Here is a 20,348-nt window from a genome sequence, read left to right as displayed (position 1 = left end):
GGGCAACTGGGGGAAAGAAAACAGTGCTGGTATATTTTATATACATACATATACATATATACATGTATATATATAGTATATTTATTATTGTTTTAGCTAACAATAAAACCATGAATCCAGAATCCGTAAGGACTCACTTGATTTCAATCACTTTTTTTCTCTAGAACTATTATGGTCTGTCGTCGGCATCCCAGCAACCACTTGTCGTCTCTCAGCCGGGACTACTTTGCGCGGCGGAGGGATACGCGGCCGGAGGTCTGCGGACCACTCGCTTTGATTGACAGCGGGATGCGGCCACAGGGGCGTGGCCTTGTCGGGGGCGTGGCTTCAAGGGGGCGTGGCTTGGGAGGCGACGCGCCCATAAATAGCGGCCGCGCCTGCTGTCGTCCCCGCTGTCAGCGCATCCTGTGGACCCGCAGACCGAGGAGCCTTCACGCACGGTATCGGACCTTCTCCGCTTCTCCTTCACTTCTTCTTCTCCTCCTCTTCCACCTGTTGTTTTCATCACTTTCTCCTGTCCACCTTTTCCAGCAGCACTTCTTCTTCCCCTTCATCTGAACTATTTCTTAGTTTCCTTTCTTTCACCTCCCGATGCACTGAAACTGTTAATTTTCTTTGAGGTTATTTTTACTGATTTTCTCTTCTAACTTTTTCTCATTGTTTCACTTTTAAAAAAAACAACACTTACATTTAGAAAAAAAAAATCACTTCATTCTAAATGAATATTTTTCTGAAATTCCGTCATTGACTTGAGACATATTTTTAAACGATAAGAGGATTCAACTGTTGTTGTGTTAAAAAGTGAGGTGACTCCATGAATGTGTGTGAATTCATTATTCATTTTTAGCATGACGTCCTCACTCATTTATTATTCTGTCTTTCCCCTTCCAGTGACGAAGAGATCGTATATCAGCCAAAATGGTGAAGATCGGAATCAATGGGTGAGTAGAAGCTTCTTACCCAAAAAACAAACTGCTGTGACAAAAGGATGTTATATTATTATAATTATATAATCATATGAACAGATTTGTGGATAAAACATGCTATAAAATCAATACGGTGACCATACATGCAGTTTTAGTGCCCAAATGTGAAGTGTCTTTGCCCAAAACCTGCAGGCTATGTGCTAAAAGATCAAATTTAGTGCAAATTTAATGAATTCTGCCGCCCAAACTTGATGTTAAACGAACCGAACCGACAGTCTGAATGCTAAAACATCAAATATCGCTTCCAGATGTGAAGCAATTCTACCCAAACATTAAGTTTTAAGTGCTAAAACATTAAATACAGCGCCCAGCCCTGAAGGGCAAAGCCGCTCTGCCCAAAACCTGTGGTTTTGATGCTGGACAATCAAATATGGCGCCCAAAACTGAAGTCACGTCACCAAAAGTGAAGCTAAATTGCCCAAACTCTGTTTTTTCTGCTGAAAACATCAAATATGGCGCCCATCCATGAAGCTTTGTCGCCCAAACATGAAGCTTCGGCACCCGTGCACCTAGTATTACTCCCAAAACACGTAGTATTACTCCCAAAACACGTAGCATTACTCAAAACAAGAAGTTTCCTGCCCAAAAATGCAGACGTCTGTTGCTGCTAGCTGAGTGGGACTCCGCCAAATGACCTTGAAGGGGAAAAGGTCATTGAGCTGTTGTTTCTTCAACCCATAACTTACCGTCTTCGGGGAGATGGAGAACCTCAACACGCTTCAGAAAGTTTCAACAAACGTGTGTAACATTTACATACCTTTAAATTCTATAAAAGGCCTTTTATGCGGCTGCATATCCTTTTGTAGTCCTTTTACTTCAACCCCCCCCAGCAATTTGTATGGACGTCAGGCTCTGCCGGACCCGTCTATTCTCTGGTTATTTATAGCCTTTTGCCCCCCCGTCCCCCCCGACCCCCCCAGCTGTCACATTCTTTTTATCCGTGTCTATTTTTAACCCTCCAACCTTTTTCCGCCGGAGTTCACGGGTCGTCCGGTTTGGTCCGCCGCCGCACCGGGGTGACGTTTCCAAACGGCGGCGTTAGATTTCTGGTCGTCCGTCGGCTCCGAGACGTAATCCAGGAGCGGGGGGGGGGGGATTTTTTTTTTATCTGTTGGTTTTCACTTTGACCTTTGACCCCTGACGAAATTCCCTGTCGGACCTGGAGGGCGTCCTAAGGCGACTTCAAAGATAAAAAAATGTGCAAAAATTGCCATGAAATTCAGAATTACCCCCAAAAATCTCAAAATAATTAACAAAAACTTTTTAAGAAAAATATCTGTAAAAGTCAGATTAAAAGCTTGGTTTTAGCGCTCTGGACTAAAAAGGAAAAATGTGATATTTAATTTGATAAAAAAAAAAAAAAATGGTGAAAAAAAAAATGAAAAGCAGCAAAAAAAAAATCCCCGAAAATGATGAATTAAAACACATCTTTGAAACTAAAAACAGTCACGTGTGAATGAACGGTAAATCCTACGAGGTTAGATATGGGGTTACGGGAGCGAGGGACTCGAACCTCGGACTTTTAAGCGCCGGCTGGAGGGTCATGTGACCCGACACCTGGACGCTCGACGTGACAGAGCGCCGCGACCTTTCAGCGCAAAGCCAGAGCTACTTATCTTAGCCGCCGGCCTGCGATTGTGTGCGAGGTAACACAACTCCCAGACTATTTTGGGACGTCACACTCGATATCCAGGGGGTTAGAAGACAAGGATTCACTTCCTCCGACTAAAAGATCTCCTTTTCCTGGAATACAGACTTCAGTGATAATTAAATCAACAAAAATTCGATTAAAAACAAACTCTATCTGTCATTACAAAACATTGATTTTTTTTTCCAGAACATATGCAAAATCTTGATTATTTACCAGCTCTTCTTTACACTAAAACAAAGGAAAAATGTGTTAAAATTAATTACGCAATGATTTTACTTGTCCGGCCCACTTGATGCCAAATTCTGCCATTTTTGACCAAAATGTGTTTGACACCCCTGATATAAATAAAGACGTAATATGTGATCAGTGCTAGAAAACCTGCTAAACATCAGGGAAATTAAAACCTTTTTATTTTGCAGGAACTCAAAATATATTTGCGTAAACCAGTGTTTCCCAACCACTGTGCCGTGAGAGATCATCAGGTGTGCCGTGGAAAAATGCCCACTTTCACCCGATTGGTCCGAAAATTATTTATCCGACGCAAATAATGTGTCTTCCTATGTCTATGTGCACATTCCATGGCAACGGCTTGTGAATTTACCTGTGCATCTGTGTATCAGAGTGATTAGTGACACTTTGTGTGATACATTTTTAAAATAAAAAGTACTTGTATCTGCGTAAACAAACAGGCAGCGTTGTTGAAAACGACCAAGACGAGTGAGAAAGTAGTGAAAGCTGCTAGAAAGTTGCTGAACTCGTCTCTAAATCCAAACAGCAAAACATTAATACTACCTGCCGGAAAAATCATTGGAGAAGAAAAGCTCGGCTCTGGAGTTGATAAAGAAATAGCCAGTTCTCTCAAATAATACCATTTTCAGACATATTGATGACATGTCTTCGGACATTGCAAAAAAGTGTTCTGGAAAAGTTGCACATCAGTGGGAAATTTGCATTGCAACTTGACGAATCTACAGATATTAGATATATTAGATTTCACACTAAGTAAATTGAGACTACGGTTTCATTCTAATTCGTTAAAAAATGTTTTTGACATATTTATTTGGTGGTGTGCCGTGTGATCTTACTAATGTAAAATATGTGCCGTAGCTCAAAAAAAGCTTGGGAAACACTGGCGTAAAAGACTCCGCCCCCTCATGTGACCACGCTGACCAATCCGGCGCTGTCTTTCAGATTTGGCCGTATCGGCCGCCTGGTGACCCGCGCCGCCGCCAAGGGAGGCAAGGTGGAGGTCGTGGCCATCAACGACCCCTTCATCGACCTGGACTACATGGTGAGACGTCCTGCTGTGTGTGTGTGTGTGTGTGTGTGTGTGTGTGTGTGTGTGACACAGATTCTAAAAGTACGGCCCGCCCGCAGGTCTACATGTTCAAGTACGACTCCACCCACGGCGTGTGGAAGAACAGCGAGGTGAAGGCCGAGGGCGGCAAGCTGGTCATCGGTAACCTGCACATCACCGTCTTCCACGAGTACGTGCACGTACGCCAGGCTCCGCCCACTGCACGTGCATGTGTCATGGTCCGGCGTGATAGTGAAAATCATCACGATCATGCTATCGTATGATCGTGTGATCAGGCTCGCATATGATTGAGCTGTCATGTAACTGTGTAATCATGCTAACATATGATGATGCGATCATGTGACGGCGTGATTGCGAAACTCATCATGATCATGTGGTCATGCTATCATTTGAGTATGTTGTCATTTTATCATGCTAACCTATGATCATGCTATCATGTGAGGGATTGATCGCAAAACTCATCGCGATAATGTGATCAGGCTATCATATTATCATGCTAACATGCGCTCATGCTATCGTTTTAGCATGCGATAATGTGATCATGCTATCATTTTAGCATGCGATAATGTGATCATGCTGTTATGCAATCATGTTATTGTTTTAGCATGTGATAATGTGATCATGCTATCATGGTATCATGCTATCATGTGACGGATTGATAGCGAAACTCATCATGCTATCATGCAATCATGCTATCATATTATTATGCTATCATGTGCTCATGCTATTGTTTTAGTATGAGATAATGTGATCATGCTATCATATTATCATGCTATCATGTGATCATGCTTTTGTTTTATCATGCGTTAATGTGATCATGCTATCATGCGATCATGCTATCATATTATCATGCTATCATATGATTATGCTATCGTTTTAGCATGTGATAATGTGATCATTCTATCATCTGATCATGCTATCGTTTTAGCATCGCAAAACTCATCGTGATAATGTGATCATGCTATCATATTATCATGCTATCATGTGCTCATGCTATCGTTTCAGCATGTGATCATGTGATCATGCCATCATGGTATCATGCGATCATGTAAGGGATTGATAGTGAAACTCATCATGCTATCATGTGATCATGCTATCATATTATCATGCTAACATGCTATCGTTTTAGCATGCGATCACGTAACAGTATGATTGTGAAAATGATCATGCTATCCTGCGATGCTGTGGTCTGTAAGTGTGGGACCATGCTACCATGCTACCATGCTGTCATGTGACTGTGCGACCATGTGACCGCAGGAGGGACCCGGCTAACATCAAGTGGAGCGATGCCGGCGCGGACTACGTGGTGGAATCCACCGGTGTCTTCACCACCGTGGAGAAGGCCTCAGTGAGTCTCCTCCAAAGAGGTTCCTTGTGCTACAGAAAAATAAATATCCATCTAATTTCCTGCTTTCATAGGCATGTTAGCATGAAGCTAAGCTATATAAGCAATTATCCATCCTCTCCCAGGCTCACATGAAGGGCGGCGCCAAGAGGGTGGTGATCTCCGCCCCCAGCGCCGACGCCCCCATGTTCGTCATGGGCGTCAACCACGACAAGTACGACAACTCCATGAAGGTCGTCAGGTGAGGCGCCGCCGGACTCCGCAGACCATAATAATCCCGCGTCTCGTCTCGCACGCGTCCTGAACACTTGGTTTCTCCCGCTGTGTCTCCATAGCAACGCTTCCTGCACAACCAACTGCCTGGCTCCCCTCGCCAAGGTCATCAACGACAACTTCGGCATCGTTGAGGGTCTCATGGTAATAAAAAAAGAATTATCACTACCATCTAGAGGTGAAACTGTGGAATTAAAACAAAAGAAATACTGCTATACAGGACTGTCTCAGAAAATTAGAATATTGTGATAAAGTTCTTTATCTTCTGTAATGCAATTACAAAAAATAAAATGTCATACTTTCTGGATTCATTATAAATCAACTGAAATATTGCAAGCCTTTTATTATTTTAATATTGCTGATTCTGCCTTACATCTTAAGAAAACTCAAAAATCCTATCTCAAAATATTAGAATATTATTAGAATTATTAGAATCATGAAAAAGCAATTTTTGTTTTTTCAATTGCATTACAGAAGATAAAGAACTTTATCACAATGTTCTAATTTTCTGAGACAGTCCTGTATACAAACATGTTACCTGGATACGTTTTTCAAGAAAATCCCGGACTATTTCAGTCAAATTACTCTATACCTTTCAAAACGTGAGCAGAGATCGGCTGGAAAAATGTCGTGAATTTTCCGGCGCATTCTCCCAAAATTCTACGATAAACAGCCAAGAAAATTCCCTCCCGCTTTGGGAAAATGCACCACATTTTAATTCCTCTTCCTTCAGCCGAAGGGAATCTTCAAATCTTTGTACTTTTTAAGACCTTAAAACACTTTATAGACTTGACTTTGACACTTTCTAGTTTTATTTTTTTTCTTATTCTCCCTCCTTCCTACTATTATTTATTATTGTTATGTTTTACATGAAACTCAATTTCAACAATTTCCTTTGGGATAAATAAAGTTGTTCTTATTCTTATTTCCTCTGTAAATTTCCCGTAAAATTGCCAAACATTTTTGTCAGAAATTTCAACAAAATAAAAAAAAAAATCTACAAATCGGTAAAAATGCCTGCAAATTCACCCAAATTCAAGAAAATATCCAATCTTATAAAAAAAAACAAAAAACAAAAAAAAAAGCAAGAGATATCCCACATTTTTTTTTGACAAATTGACAGGAAAACTTCCTGTTAGCATGAAGCTAACATGTTATTATGCTATCATGAGAGCATGCTATCGTTTTAGCATGCGATTATGTGATCATGCTATCATATTATCATGCTATCATGAGATCATGCTATTGTTTTAGCATGCGATAATGTGATCCTGCTATCATATTATCATGCTATCATGTAAAACTTTCACCTGAAATATTCTTAGAAATACCTTCCTCGATTGATCGATTGCCTATCGATCGCCCCCGCAGAGCACCGTCCACGCCATCACCGCCACACAGAAGACCGTTGACGGTCCGTCCGGGAAGCTGTGGAGGGATGGACGCGGCGCCTCCCAGAACATCATCCCCGCCTCCACCGGCGCCGCCAAGGCCGTGGGCAAGGTGGTCCCCGAGCTGAACGGGTAAACGCCGCACTTCCTGTTTCCGTGACGACGGCGTGCGAGGGAACCGCGGCTGACCTCGCCGTTTCCGTGTGTCGCTCCCATGACAGCAAGCTGACCGGCATGGCGTTCCGTGTTCCCACTCCCAACGTCTCCGTGGTCGACCTGACCGTCCGCCTGGAGAAGCCCGTGAGTATCTGGAGGGGAACGCAAGGACTGGAGAGACAAAGGGGCGGGAAATAATCCAGATTCGAAGCAGAGATAATCCCAATACGAAGCAGGGATAATCCCGATTCGAAGCTGGAATAATCCCGATAGTTGAGGTGGAGCCCGAGGGCGGCTGCAGACCCCGGCGGTCGGAGGCCTCACACTCTCTCTTCTCTCCTGCAGGCAAAATATGACGACATCAAGAAGGTCGTCAAGGCAGCAGCAGAAGGACCCATGAAGGGCTTCCTGGGATACACAGAGGACCAGGTACACACACACACACACACACACACACACACTCACTCACAAACAAAGGACCAGGTACACACACACACACACACACACACACAGAGGACCAGGATCACACATACAGACACACGGGATCAGTTACACACACACACACACGCAGGGGACCAAGTACACACACACACATACCCACAAACACAGGACCAGACAAGGAACATACAAACACACACACACAAAAGAGGACCAAGCACACAAACAGGACCAGGAACACACACACACACACACACATACGGGACCAGGTACACACACACACACACAGGTGTCTCATTTGGAAGACAACGATTGATAGTAACGACTGAGTCCGCGTGTTTCTGGCGCCCTCTTGTGGCCGCGACTGGAAGTGCAGCGTGTTAAACCGCATTCCGTCCACGCAGGTCGTGTCCACGGACTTCAACAGCGACTCCCACTCCTCCATCTTCGACGCCGGCGCCGGCATCGCGCTGAACGACCACTTTGTCAAGCTGGTGTCCTGGTGAGATCATCCATGAACCCCATAACACAAATATTCCCAAAAAATGAAATGGACAAAATGAGCTTTACAAGGGAAAAAAGGAGAAATAATGATCGTCAGGAATTATAAAATAATTCTAAATGGTTAATTATTATTATTTTTAATCTTTTCCCGTTCCTCCGCAGGTACGACAACGAGTTCGGCTACAGCAACCGTGTGTGTGACCTGGTGCTGCACATGGCCAGCAAGGAGTAAACAACCTCCTCGTCCTTTCTTTTCTACGAGCGCCTCCTCTGTTCCGCCGCCAGGATGTCCCACCTGTAACGCCACAATAAAGTCCTCAGTTTGGAGAAACACCTCTACGAGTGTGTGTGTTTTCTGTGTGTGTCGGTGTGAGGCGCGAGCGAAAGGCCCAACGGGATTTACTGCGAGTAGAATGTGACTTTTCAGCTAATAGTTTACTCACTTTCTGAATGGGGTGTGAATATATTGCGCATTTTTCCCAAATTTTGTATCAATTTTCTGAATGAGGGCGGATTGTATTTTCATAGTGAATATTTTTTGGAATTTTCTGCTAATTTTTTATCCATTTTCTGACAGAGGTGTGAATGACGGGTGAATATCATTTTCAGTACATATTTTGGCAATTTTGGGCAAATTTCTTAATTTTCTGAACTTCCTGGCTGATTTATTAACGAACAAGTGAATTTTCTGCAGATTTTTTTCCTAGCAATTTTCTGACTGAGGTGTGGATGACGGGTGAATGGTATTTTCAGTGAATATATTGTGAATTTTTTGGCAAATTTCGTTTCAATTTTCTGGATCAGGGCGAGTTGTATTTTCACAGTGAATATTTTGTGAATTTTCTACTAATTTTGTCATCCATTTTCTGACAGGTGTGAATGACGAGTGAATATCATTTTCAGGAAATATTTTGGCAATTTTTGGCAAATTTCTTATTTTTTTTCATTTTCTGAACTTCCTGGTTAATGTTTACATTTATTTTCTGAATGAGAGGGTGAATGGCAATATCAGTGAATATACTGTGACTTTTCAGCTAGTATTCTTATACACTTTCTAATTAAGAGGACAAATTCAATTTTCAGTGAATATTTTCACAATTTTTGGCAAATTTCTTCATTTCCTGAATGAGAGGGTGAATTGTATTTTCACTGAATACTTTGTGAAAGTTCTGCCAACTTCCCAAAGGTATTCTCACGGAATTATTTGGCAATTTTCAGCTCATTTGTTACCACTTTCATGAATGAGAGGGTGATTTGTATTTTCAGTGAAAATTTGCGAACCTCAGGCTCATTTTTTAATTTATTTTCTGAACTGAATGAGAGAGCGAACGGTATTTTCGGTGAATACACTCTGACTTTCCGTCTCGCTTCTTAGCAATTTTCTGAGTTTACTGAAAAATTAACTTTCTTCGGGGTTCATCTCTCCCCGGTTTCTTCCTCTTTTTTTTAAATTTCCACATCAATTCAACAAACAAACTGTTTTTTTTTCTTGATCAAAATCCCGAAACCAATCGAACCAGCTCGTCTTCCCTCCGATATCGAGAAATAAAAACCTTTTCAAATGAATAAATTCCAGTCCAGCTGCCACGACGAGAAGATTTGGAGAAGAATCCGCCTCTACACCGGTAATTACGGTAAAGACCGGCGCTTTTTCCCGGTGCGCCTCTTCTCGGTGCCTCCCGGTACCGGACCGCCGCAGTGTTTATTCCGGGACTGCTGCACCGCCGCGGGTCCTCCCTCCATCACTCCGGTGCCGAACTTTGGGGTTTACGTGCTGTAAATACCGCTCTTGGCTTTTCTATTTTTAATTGTTTATTGTTATTTCTCACACCGGGAGGCTGAGATTAGCAGGCGGGATTTCGCACGTCTGGATTAATTCGTCGCTTAATCCCGCCGGTTCCGGTCCCGCTCAGTCCCGGAGCAGTCATCAGCTGCGCATTCGTGCATCTTTTATTTTATTTTTATTATTTTTTTTAATTTCCCACAAAGGTGACCGTCCGGGGCATTCGGACGCAGCCGGGTGTCCACTTCCGGTCCCTGCAGAGCCTCCGCACATCCCGGGTTCATGCCGGATTTCGAGCACTTCCGGTTCTCCTACGGCGCCATGAATCCACTGGTGGGCGAGAGCGGCTTCCCGCCGCAGGGGAGCGGCCACGCCGACCCGGAGCCGGTCTTCTTCCCGGGCGAGCACGGCGGCTTCAGCCCGGACGGCTTCCCGCCGCTGGACCTGGGCGCGCTCCCGACGCCGGGCCTGGCCTACCTGCACCTGAGCGCGCCGCCGCTCCCGCAACCCCCGCAGCCGCCACGCCGCGTCCCTCCCGCCGCCACGGCGCTGCGCAACGACCTGGGCTCCAACATCAGCGTCCTGAAGACCCTCAACCTGCGCTTCCGCTGCTTCCTGGCCAAAGTGCATGAGTTGGAGCGCCGCAACAAGCTGCTGGAGAAGCAGCTGCAGCAGGCGCTGGAGGAGCGCGCCGCCGCCGCCACCGGCGGGGACGCGCACCGCCAGCCGCCCGCCAAGGAGGCGGCGGTGCAGACGGGCTTCGCGCACAACGCCAACGCCGCGGCCCGCATGCATGCGGGGCACGCCTACGTGCACCTGCTGGCCGTGGACGCCAACTCTAACCCGACGGGCCGCGCCCGGCGCTGCGGGGCCCCGGGCGTGGCGTGGACGCACCCGGACGGCGTGGGCGTGCAGATCGATACCATCACGCCGGAAGTGCGTGCGCTCTACAACGTGTTGGCGAAGGTGAAGCGCGAGCGCGACGAGTACAAGCGCAGGTGAGAGAAGCTTCGACTGAAAAAACTACAAACATGGCTGCCGGCCGGTGTACCTTTTCACTCCTTTCAGTTTTTAAAACTTTTTTTATTTATTTATTTGAATTATGAATGTTAATCATTGATCCCTGACTGAGAGAATCACTGACTAACTGAACGAATTAGTGAATTATCTTTTTTTTTTTATGTTTTTTTTTTTAAACGGCCAAGCCAAGCAGGTCCATCCAATCAGAGCGCCTCCCAGGGGTCACGTGGTGTCAAACTTCGATTATATTTAAAAAACAATCGATCCGTGACAGAGAAAATCACTGACTAACGAATTAGTGAATAATCTTTTTTTTTTTTAAAACGGCCAAGCAGGTCCATCCAATCAGAGCGCCCCCCAGGGGTCACGTGGTATCAAACTTCCATTATATTTAACCCTCATATTATGTTAAGGGTCAATTTGACCCATTGGGTCAATGGGTGAAATGGGTCAAATTTACCCTTAACATAATATGAGGGTTAAAAAAAACAATCGATTCCTGACTTAGAAAATCACTGACTAATTTAACGAATTAGTGAATAATCTTTTTTATTAAAACGGCCAAGCAGATCCATTCAATCAGAGCGCCCCCCAGGGGTCACGTGGTATTGAACTTCCATTATATTTAAAAAAAACAATCGATTCCTGACTGAGAAAATCACTGACTAACTTAACAAATAACTGAATAAGTGAACTTCCATTGTATTAAAAAAAAAATCACTAATTAAATCTAAATTAATTCTGTCTAAAAGTTATTTACCCACGACTGAAAGACAATATATGTATTTAGAATCATATCATAATGTATCGCAGATCAATTCTGTTTCTGTCTTCGGGAGCGTGTTGAGGGGAGCTCGGCTTCTCCAGAGCTGCTTCCTGCTCTGCAGCCGGAGGGTTCTTGAGGAGAAGCGTCTCCAGGGTGTTGATGGATGCGGCGAAGGCGAGGGTGAAGGGCGTCAGAGGTCCTGCTGAGTCTGCAAGCGACTCCGCTCGGGTCGAAGGCGCCGATCGATAGATGTTCCTGGCAGTGGCTGCTCCTGAGGACACCTTCTGAGGAGGAACCCAGGCGTCCTCATCAGTCCCCGTCCCTTCTGATCATCTTCTGATCATTTGTATTTACTTGTTATTGTTTCTGATCATTTATGGTGTTTTTTCTTTTCGGATTTTATCGTGAATTTGTTTTTCTTCTCGTACGTCTGACACTGGTCTCGGCACCTTCTGATGTCAGGGAAACTTCTAAATCGTTCCTCATTTCTGGTGCAGTTTAGTTTCATTTTCTTTCAGCAGGAGAGCGAGGAACTTCTCATGTTTCTGCAGATTATTTGCTTTTTTCAATGCACGCTCTTTGTTGAGGTCTGTGGTCGCCCTGAGGCGGATTGGTGTGTTTGAACATGGCCGCCTGGCAGCGTCCTCTGGGGTGATTAACGACATCACTTCCTCTGATGAAATTAGAAAATAAAGCATGTCAATTCCTCCGCTAGATGAAAAAAAAATGGCATCACTTCCTCTACTTCCCCTGTGGGAGGCAGGAAAATGACATCACTTCCTCTGTGTGATTGTAAGAACTGAGTCACTTCCCTCGGGTAGATGAAGTATGACATCACTTCCTCTTTGGGAGATGATATGACATGACTTCCTCTTTGGAAGGCGGTATATGACATCACTTCCTCTTTGGGAGATGATACATAACATCACTTCCTCTTTGGGAGGTGGTGTATGACATCACTTCCTCTTTGGCAGATGATATCTTACATCACTTTTAGGGAGATGATAGGACATCGCTTCCTCTTTGGGAGGTGATGATACATGACATCACTTCCTCTTTGAGAGATCATATCACTTTGTCTTTTGGAGGTGGTAACTGACATCACTTCCTCTTTTGGGAGATGATACATGACATCACTTCCTCTTTGGGGGGTGGTGTATGACATCACTCCCTCTTTGGGAGATGATGTCTGACATCACTTCCTCTTTGGGAGACGATATCTGACGTCACTTCCTTTTCGGGAGATGATATCTGACATCACTTCCTTTTCGGGAGATCATATCTGACGTCACTTCCTCTTCGGGAGATGATATCTGACATCACTTCCACTTTCGGGAGATGATACATGACATCATGTCCTCTTTGGGGGGGGTGTATGACATCACTTCCTCTTTGCGAGACGATACCTGACATCACTTCCTCTTCGGGAGACGATACATGACATCACTTCCTCTTCGGGAGATGATATCTGACATCGCTTTAAAACCCTCCAGGGTGGATGGGGAGTAGAAGGAGTTTCGCCACAGCACCGTAAACTTCCTGCTCGCTCTTCTTCGGTGGCGTCGGCGCTCCAGCTCGCAGCGCCACCTGCTGCTCCTCATGATCACCTTGTTGTTTTTTAAAAATATACATGGAATTCAAACTTTCGCCAAAACACCCATGAAGTTTATTAACGTTGAGGGCGTTCTTCCTCTCCCCTGGTTCTTCGCCGCCCTCCTTTTCCTCCCTGCAATGCAGCAGCCGAGGCCTCCAGCGGTGATGTCACCGGGCGGGCGGCGTCCCTCCTCGTCCTCAGCCGCCTTTCACCCAAACATCTCTGCAGGGACACTTCTGAATATAAATACATAAAAATATACACACTCCCTTTACTGCTGCTCCTATACCTTTATAACGTGCACTCCGTGTGTGTGTGTGTGTGTGTGTGTGTGTGAAGGTGGGAGGAGGAGTACACGGCCCGGGTGGACCTGCAGGAGAAGGTGGCCGAGCTGGAGGAGGTGAGCTGGAGAACCCTTAAAGTGCATGGAAGTAATCTGTGTGAAGTAATCCAAGTATCCGAGTACTGATTACTAGATAGTAACTGAAATTAATGAATAACAACTACCTCTGCTTTGCTAGTAGCACTGCTGCTACTGCTACTGCTATACTATGACGGCTATTGCTACAACCTACTATTGCTAAAACTACAACTATTTTGACTATAACTGCTATTTCTACATATAATAATAACAATAAATGTTATCGTTAGCATTGAGTTTGTTGTTGATTTTGTAATCTATTTTTATCCTTGTTGTTATTCCATTCTCATCCTGTGTATTTTTATCCTTGTTGTTGTCATTCTGTTATCCATTATTATCTTTGGAGTTTGTTGATTTTATCTATTTTTATCCTTGTCATTCCGTCATCTATTCCTATCTTTGTTATGAACTTCATCCTTCTATCTATATACTTATTTATATATATTGATATTATTGTTGTTATGCTTTTTTTGTCAATAATGTATTCTTTTATCTTAATAATTGTAATAGTAAGAGAAATAACGATGATGAGAATGAGTATTATCTACTTTTTTATTGATGATGATGATGATTATTCTTATGATGCAAACTTAAAACAGTCAATCTGTGTGTGTGTGTGTGTGTGTGTGTGTGTGTGTTCGTAGGACCTTCAGGAGAGCGAGGTGTGTCAGGACGAGCTGTCCCTGCGTGTGAAGCAGCTGAAGGCGGAGCTGGTCCTCTTCAAGGGTCTGGTCAGCAGCGTAAGTTCTCCCGGTTTCGCCCGTCCGATGGCGTCCCGCCGCCGCCGCCGCCGCCGGGCTCCTCATTGTCGGCCCGCTCTTCGCCGTCCTTCCAGAACGTGTCGGACCTGGAGACCCGGATCCAGGAGAAGGCCATGAAGGTGGACATGGACATCTGCCGGCGCATCGACATCACGGCGCGTCTCTGCGACGTGGCTCAGCAGAGGAACTGCCAGGACAGCGTCCACGTGTTCCAGGTGCGCGGCGCCGTCCGGGCGTCCTCCCGTCTGCCGGACGCCGATTGGCTGACGCGTCTCATGCTCCGCCCCCTTCCAGGTGGCCACGCCCCCCTCCACTCTGACCCGCCGTGCCAGGAAGCCCAGCGGCCAATGGGTGAAGAGCGGCGACGACAACGAAGCCAGCGCGTCAGAGAGCGAGGGGGGCGGAGCTAAGGACGATGACTCCTGCAGCACATCGGCCAATCAGATCAACGAGCAGATGCAAAGAGTTCTGAACCAGCTGTATGTGTGTGTGTGTGTGTGTGTGTGTGTGTGCGTGTGTGTGTGTGCGTGTGTGTGTGTGTGTGTGTGTGTGTTTGGTACACACATTTCCGTGACAGTCAGTGTGTGTATGCATGCATTCATGTTTGTGTGCATGAGTGTGTGTGTGTGTTTGGTGCACACACACATCCGTGACTGTCAATGTATTTATGCAACAATGCAAGGGTGTGTGTGTGTCAATGGCATGTGTGTGTGTTTGCGTGTATGCATATGAATGTGTGAGTGTGCGTGCGCGCATATGTGTGCGTGTGTGTGCATGGGTGTTTGTACATGTTTGCTTGCATGTTAATGCGTGAGTGTGTGTGTGTGTGTGTGTGTGTGTGTGTCCCTGCTCATGTGTCTGTTACATTTCACTGCATTATAATACAAACACATTTAGTATGTGTCTGTGTGTGTCTCAGTCTGCATCTGTGTGTGTGTGTGTGTGTGTGTCATCGGCATGTGTGTGTTTTTGCGTCTATGCATTTGAATGTGTGAGTGTGCGTGCGCGCATATGTGTGTGTGTGTGTGTGTGTCCCTGCTCATGTGTCTGTTACATTTCACTGCATTATAATGCAAACACATTTAGTATGTGTGTGTCTCAGTCTGTATCTGTGTGTGTGTGTGTGTGTGTGTGTGTGTGTGTGTGTGTGTGTGTGTGTGTGTGTGTGTGTGTGTGAGTACACACACACCTGCCTCTTTGCATGCTCTCAACTTGGCTTCTGTATATTTCAAAGCACTGAAACTAGTTTGTGTGTGTGTGTGTGTGTGTGTGTGTGTGTGTGTGTGTGTGTGTGTGTCCTGCAGGCGGGAGTGTGAGTTTGAGGACGACTGTGACAGCCTGGCCTGGGAGGAGACGGAGGAAACGCTGCTGCTGTGGGAGGATTTCCCTGGATGCTCACTGGAGGTGGAGCCGCAGGGGGAGGTGGGCGCACACACACACACACACACACACACAAAAAAACACAATATTAAAAGTCAGAAAATGATCGGCATTGATGTACCTTAATGTTTGCACTCAATTACCGTATTTATAATAAATTAAATTATACCATTATTTGTACAAAACTACTTTCATATCTATTAACTGTGATAATAAAATAGGTTTTAATGATGATAGTAACACAATATGAATATCAATAAATAAATATATAAATATGTATTTTACATAAATAGTAATATATTCCATAAAAAAATAATATTTAAATATTTGATATCTATTTACTATATTATTATGGTGTTTGTATTAAATTGTACCACATTTGTACCACATTATCTCTATGTTTGTATTAAATGACATTAATATTTCTTCTATATTTCTTAACATGTGTACAAAATTCCGATACCATTTGTATGGAAATACTTTAATAGTTGTACTCGATTACTGTAATCTTTGTACTAAATCAGCTTTAATATGTTATCAATTCCTACACATTCATATTTTAACTCTATTACTGTAATGTTTATTGTAACTCCGCCTCCAAATTTCAGCCAATCGTGTACATTTGGAAAGACGAATCCTTGAAATCAGAAATAAATTGATTAAAATTTAAAATATTTCAAAGTATAAGTCAGATAAAATCTATACAAAACATCTTTATCAAAAAACAAATCACAAGAATCTGTCCTCTCAGTGGATTAAATTAAAATTAAATTAAATTAAAAATAAACAAGAAATTAATTCAAAATAGTTTTTTACACAAGAAGAAAGAAAATACATGTTTTAAATCATTTTAGAAATTTCCCATGTAAAGATGAGATCAGCTGAAGAACAATTGATGGATGATGGATGATGGATAATGGATGGATGGATGGATGGATGGATGATGGATGGATGGATGGATGGATGGATGGATGATGGATGGATGGATGGATGATGGATGGATGATGGATGGATGATGGATAGATGATGGATGGATGATGGATGATGGATGGATGATGGATGATGGATGGATGGATGGAGGAGGAGAAAGTGACGTCTGAGGTGAAACTTCTCTGTGCAGCCACAGGACGAGAACATTGAGAAGGTGATCAAGGACACGGAGTCGCTCTTCAAGTCCAGAGAGAGAGAATACCAGGACACCATAGACCAGATCGAGGTGAGACCAGGACCAGGATCAGGACTGAGACCAGGACCAGGACTGGGACTGGTATTGGAACAAGGACTGGGACTAAGACATACAAAAAGACTGAGACCAGGATCAAGACCTCCACCCGAACTGTGACCAGACCCTTCAATACACACCTGTTGGTGTGTGTGTGTGTGTGTGTGTGTGTGTGTGTGTGTGTGTGTGTGTGTGTGTATATTTTGTGTTTTGCATCTTAGCTCACACCTACATTATGTGTGTGTGTCATGTCAATGCACACCTATCACACACACACACACACACATAATGTACATACTGTATCTGTGTGTGTGTGTGTGTGTGTGTACTCTATTGCATGTCAGTACACACCTACATATCTGTATGTGAGTGTGTGTGTACTTTGTTGTATGTCAATCCATACCTGTGTGTGTGTGTGTGTGTGCATTTTGTGTGTTTGTGTGTATACTGTGTGTTTTGCATCTTAAATACACATTATGTGGGTGTGTGTCGTGTCAATGCACACCTACATACACTATCTGTATGTGTGTGTGTGCGTGTGTGTGTACTCTGTTGCGTGACAATCCATACCTACATGTATGTGTGTGTGTGTGTGTGTTTGTGTGTGTGTTTGTACTCTGTTGCATGTCATCATCCCCCACATTTGTGTGTGTGTTTGTGTGTGTATTTTGTGTTTTGCATCTTAAGTCACACCTAGGCCTTATGTGTGCCTTATGTGTGTGTGCTGTCAATGCACACCTACGTGTGTGTGTGTGTGTGTGTGTGTGTGTGTGTGTGTGTGTTTGTCGGTATGGATTGAGTGTAAAAGATGAATTGATTTTGGTTGATTTGCTGTTTTCAGTGTCTTAATCAGCATGTTTGCAGTGTGTTGTCAGTTAGAAGCACTGATCGATTGATTGATTGGTCTATTGATCTACGTATTGATTGGCAGCTGGAGCTGGCCACGGCTAAAAGCGACATGAACCGCCACCTGCACGAGTACATGGAGATGTGCTCCATGAAGAGAGGACTGGATGTGCAGATGGAGACCTGCAGGAGGCTGATCACACAGAGCGGGGAGAGGTACACACACACACACACACACACACACACACACACACACACATAGGTATGGATGGACATGAAATAAAGGGTAGACACACACATTCATATATAGGTATGTGCTGACATGCAGCGCGGAGTATATACACACACACACACACACACACACACACAAGGTTGGTGTGGCCTAAGATGTAATACATGAAATACACACACACACGGGTCTGGATTGACATAAACACAGAGTAGACACACACACACACACACACACACACACACACAAGTTAGTGTGCATTGTCATGACACATATGAGTGAACTAAGATGCACCACACAAACTACACAAACACACACACATAGATACGAACTGACATGACACAGAGTAGACTCTCAGAGTAGACTCACACACACACACACACACACACACACACACACACACACACACACCCACATAACATAGGACCTAAGATGCAAAACACAAAATATATATACTCACACACACACACACAGAGGTCTGGATTGACATGAAACAACAAAACAGAGTTGACACACTCTCTCACACACACACACACACACACACACACACACACACCGTGTGCAAAGCGTCCTCATGGATGTTGAGCTGGTCGTCCTCTCCGTCCACAGGAAGTCGCCGCCCATCGTCCCGCTGGCGCCCGACGACTCGGACGGCGAGGAGAAGGAAAGGAAGAAGCCGGCACTTCCTCCCGACGCCGACACGTACTGCGACGCCAACGCCGCAATCCCGCCTCTGACCTGGAGGAAACCCTGACACACACTCACACACACACACACACACACACACACACACACACACACACACACACACACACACACAAACACACACAAACACACACACACACACACACACACATACATACATACATACATACATACATCAGTCACCTTAAAGCCGAGCATCACCTCACATCTCCATTATCAAGTAGTTTAAAACCAGCAAATTAAAAATCAAAACAAAAATGAATCTCCATCACTTTTAGGCAAAAGAATGATTTTATTTACTTATTCATTAGTTTTATTCGTTTTAAACGCCATCCATTTCTGCCTGGTTTCTGCTGCCCCCTAGTGGACACAGGCGGTACTGCACGTCAGCAGCCTGTCCTGCTTGTTGTTGTTGTTGTTGTTGTTGTCGATGTTTTCCCCGTTCACGTGTCCTCTCTGCGCCGCCGTCCGCACACATCGTTTTCTCTGCATTGACGCACAAAAACAAATCGCACACGGAACATCACCGTCCTTTGGTTTATTTTATTTTTATTTATTTTTATCTACGGTGAGTATCTCAGTCAGTTCTTATTAAATTCACTTGACTGTTTGAAAAAAATTGATAAATTGTTGGAGGTGGAAAACAGGGTGCTAGAAATTAGAAATAAATTGTAGGAGAAAAAAGAATTGGCAAGAAATTTAAGAACAGTCAATAACTATGATCCTGATTTTAGGAAGCTGACCTAAAAAGTGCTCGATGTTCTGTGGAGGTCAGGGACCAATTTTATCAGGGTAAACGAAAAATCTCGAGAAATATTGCAAAAAATTTTTCCTGAAAAATTTATTTGGAAATATGTAGAAAATAATTGAAACCAATGAAAGGAAAATCAACGAGAAACCACAGAAATATTCGAGTTTTTTTTTAATAAAAATGAAGAAATGGAAAAAAAAAAGGCAGAAGAGCGTCGCATATCAACTCAGCAAGAAACCGATTATAAAGAAAATATTAAAAACTTGCAAACACTCAGCTGATGAAGTTAAACCCTCTAAATACGCAAACAGTACTTATGAATAACCGCAAGAAGTAACTCAGCAAGGAAATGAAGTAAGCATTCAGTAAGAAGTAACAAATATATATATATATATATATAGATATACATAAATATATAAAAATGACAATAATTATTTTTAAAGCAACACAATAATGAAATGTCAATATTTATGAAGTTTATTTTTTTAAACGTTTCATTTCGTTTTTGACTTGACTTTCATCCCGTCCAATAAGATCAAACACCCAAGGATCAAAGGGAGTCAAAGTTTAAACTGAAGTTGATTTTAAACATCAAGGTTTCTGTGGATTGATCTGTCAAACCAGAAACCTTTTTAAACCCTATACACTTATTATTTAAAACAACACAGAATTGGTCTTTAAAACATCAGACATTTTTTAAAACATCAAAAGATTAAGTTAAAAACATTACATTTAATATTGTAAAACATCACATATGTTACGTGTTGAAACATACTTTAAAATTTTTTTTTTAATGTAAATTTATGAT

General features: G+C 43.5%; 2 protein-coding genes across 2 annotated transcripts; both read left to right on the top strand.

Moving 5' to 3' along the window:
* The first annotated feature begins 338 nt into the window (after nt 1-338).
* Nucleotides 339-8,395, top strand: LOC147219598 (glyceraldehyde-3-phosphate dehydrogenase-like). Its single transcript, XM_086171613.1, has 12 exons — nt 339-440; nt 892-941; nt 3,829-3,928; nt 4,015-4,124; nt 5,213-5,303; nt 5,426-5,541; nt 5,636-5,717; nt 6,945-7,096; nt 7,186-7,264; nt 7,466-7,549; nt 7,963-8,060; nt 8,225-8,395. Exons 2-12 carry the CDS (start codon nt 919-921, stop codon nt 8,292-8,294), a joined length of 1,005 nt encoding a protein of 334 aa, XP_086027739.1. The 5' UTR covers nt 339-440; nt 892-918; the 3' UTR covers nt 8,295-8,395.
* A 1,625-nt stretch (nt 8,396-10,020) lies between these two features.
* LOC147219597 (non-homologous end joining factor IFFO1-like) lies at nt 10,021-19,047 on the top strand. The gene is made up of 9 exons (XM_086171612.1): nt 10,021-10,843; nt 13,565-13,625; nt 14,291-14,386; nt 14,482-14,622; nt 14,702-14,886; nt 15,712-15,829; nt 16,908-17,003; nt 17,941-18,071; nt 18,694-19,047. Exons 1-9 carry the CDS (start codon nt 10,128-10,130, stop codon nt 18,836-18,838), a joined length of 1,689 nt encoding a protein of 562 aa, XP_086027738.1. The 5' UTR covers nt 10,021-10,127; the 3' UTR covers nt 18,839-19,047.
* The last annotated feature ends 1,301 nt before the right edge of the window (nt 19,048-20,348 follow it).

Source organism: Fistularia commersonii, chromosome 24, assembly GCF_037954325.1.
Source record: "Fistularia commersonii isolate RoL2024-O1a breed Wild chromosome 24, RoL_Fcom_v1.0, whole genome shotgun sequence".
In the NCBI taxonomy this organism is placed as follows: Eukaryota; Metazoa; Chordata; class Actinopteri; order Syngnathiformes; family Fistulariidae; genus Fistularia; species Fistularia commersonii.
The sequence above is the reverse complement of the archived record's forward strand: the minus strand, read 5'-3'. Positions and strand labels throughout refer to the sequence as shown.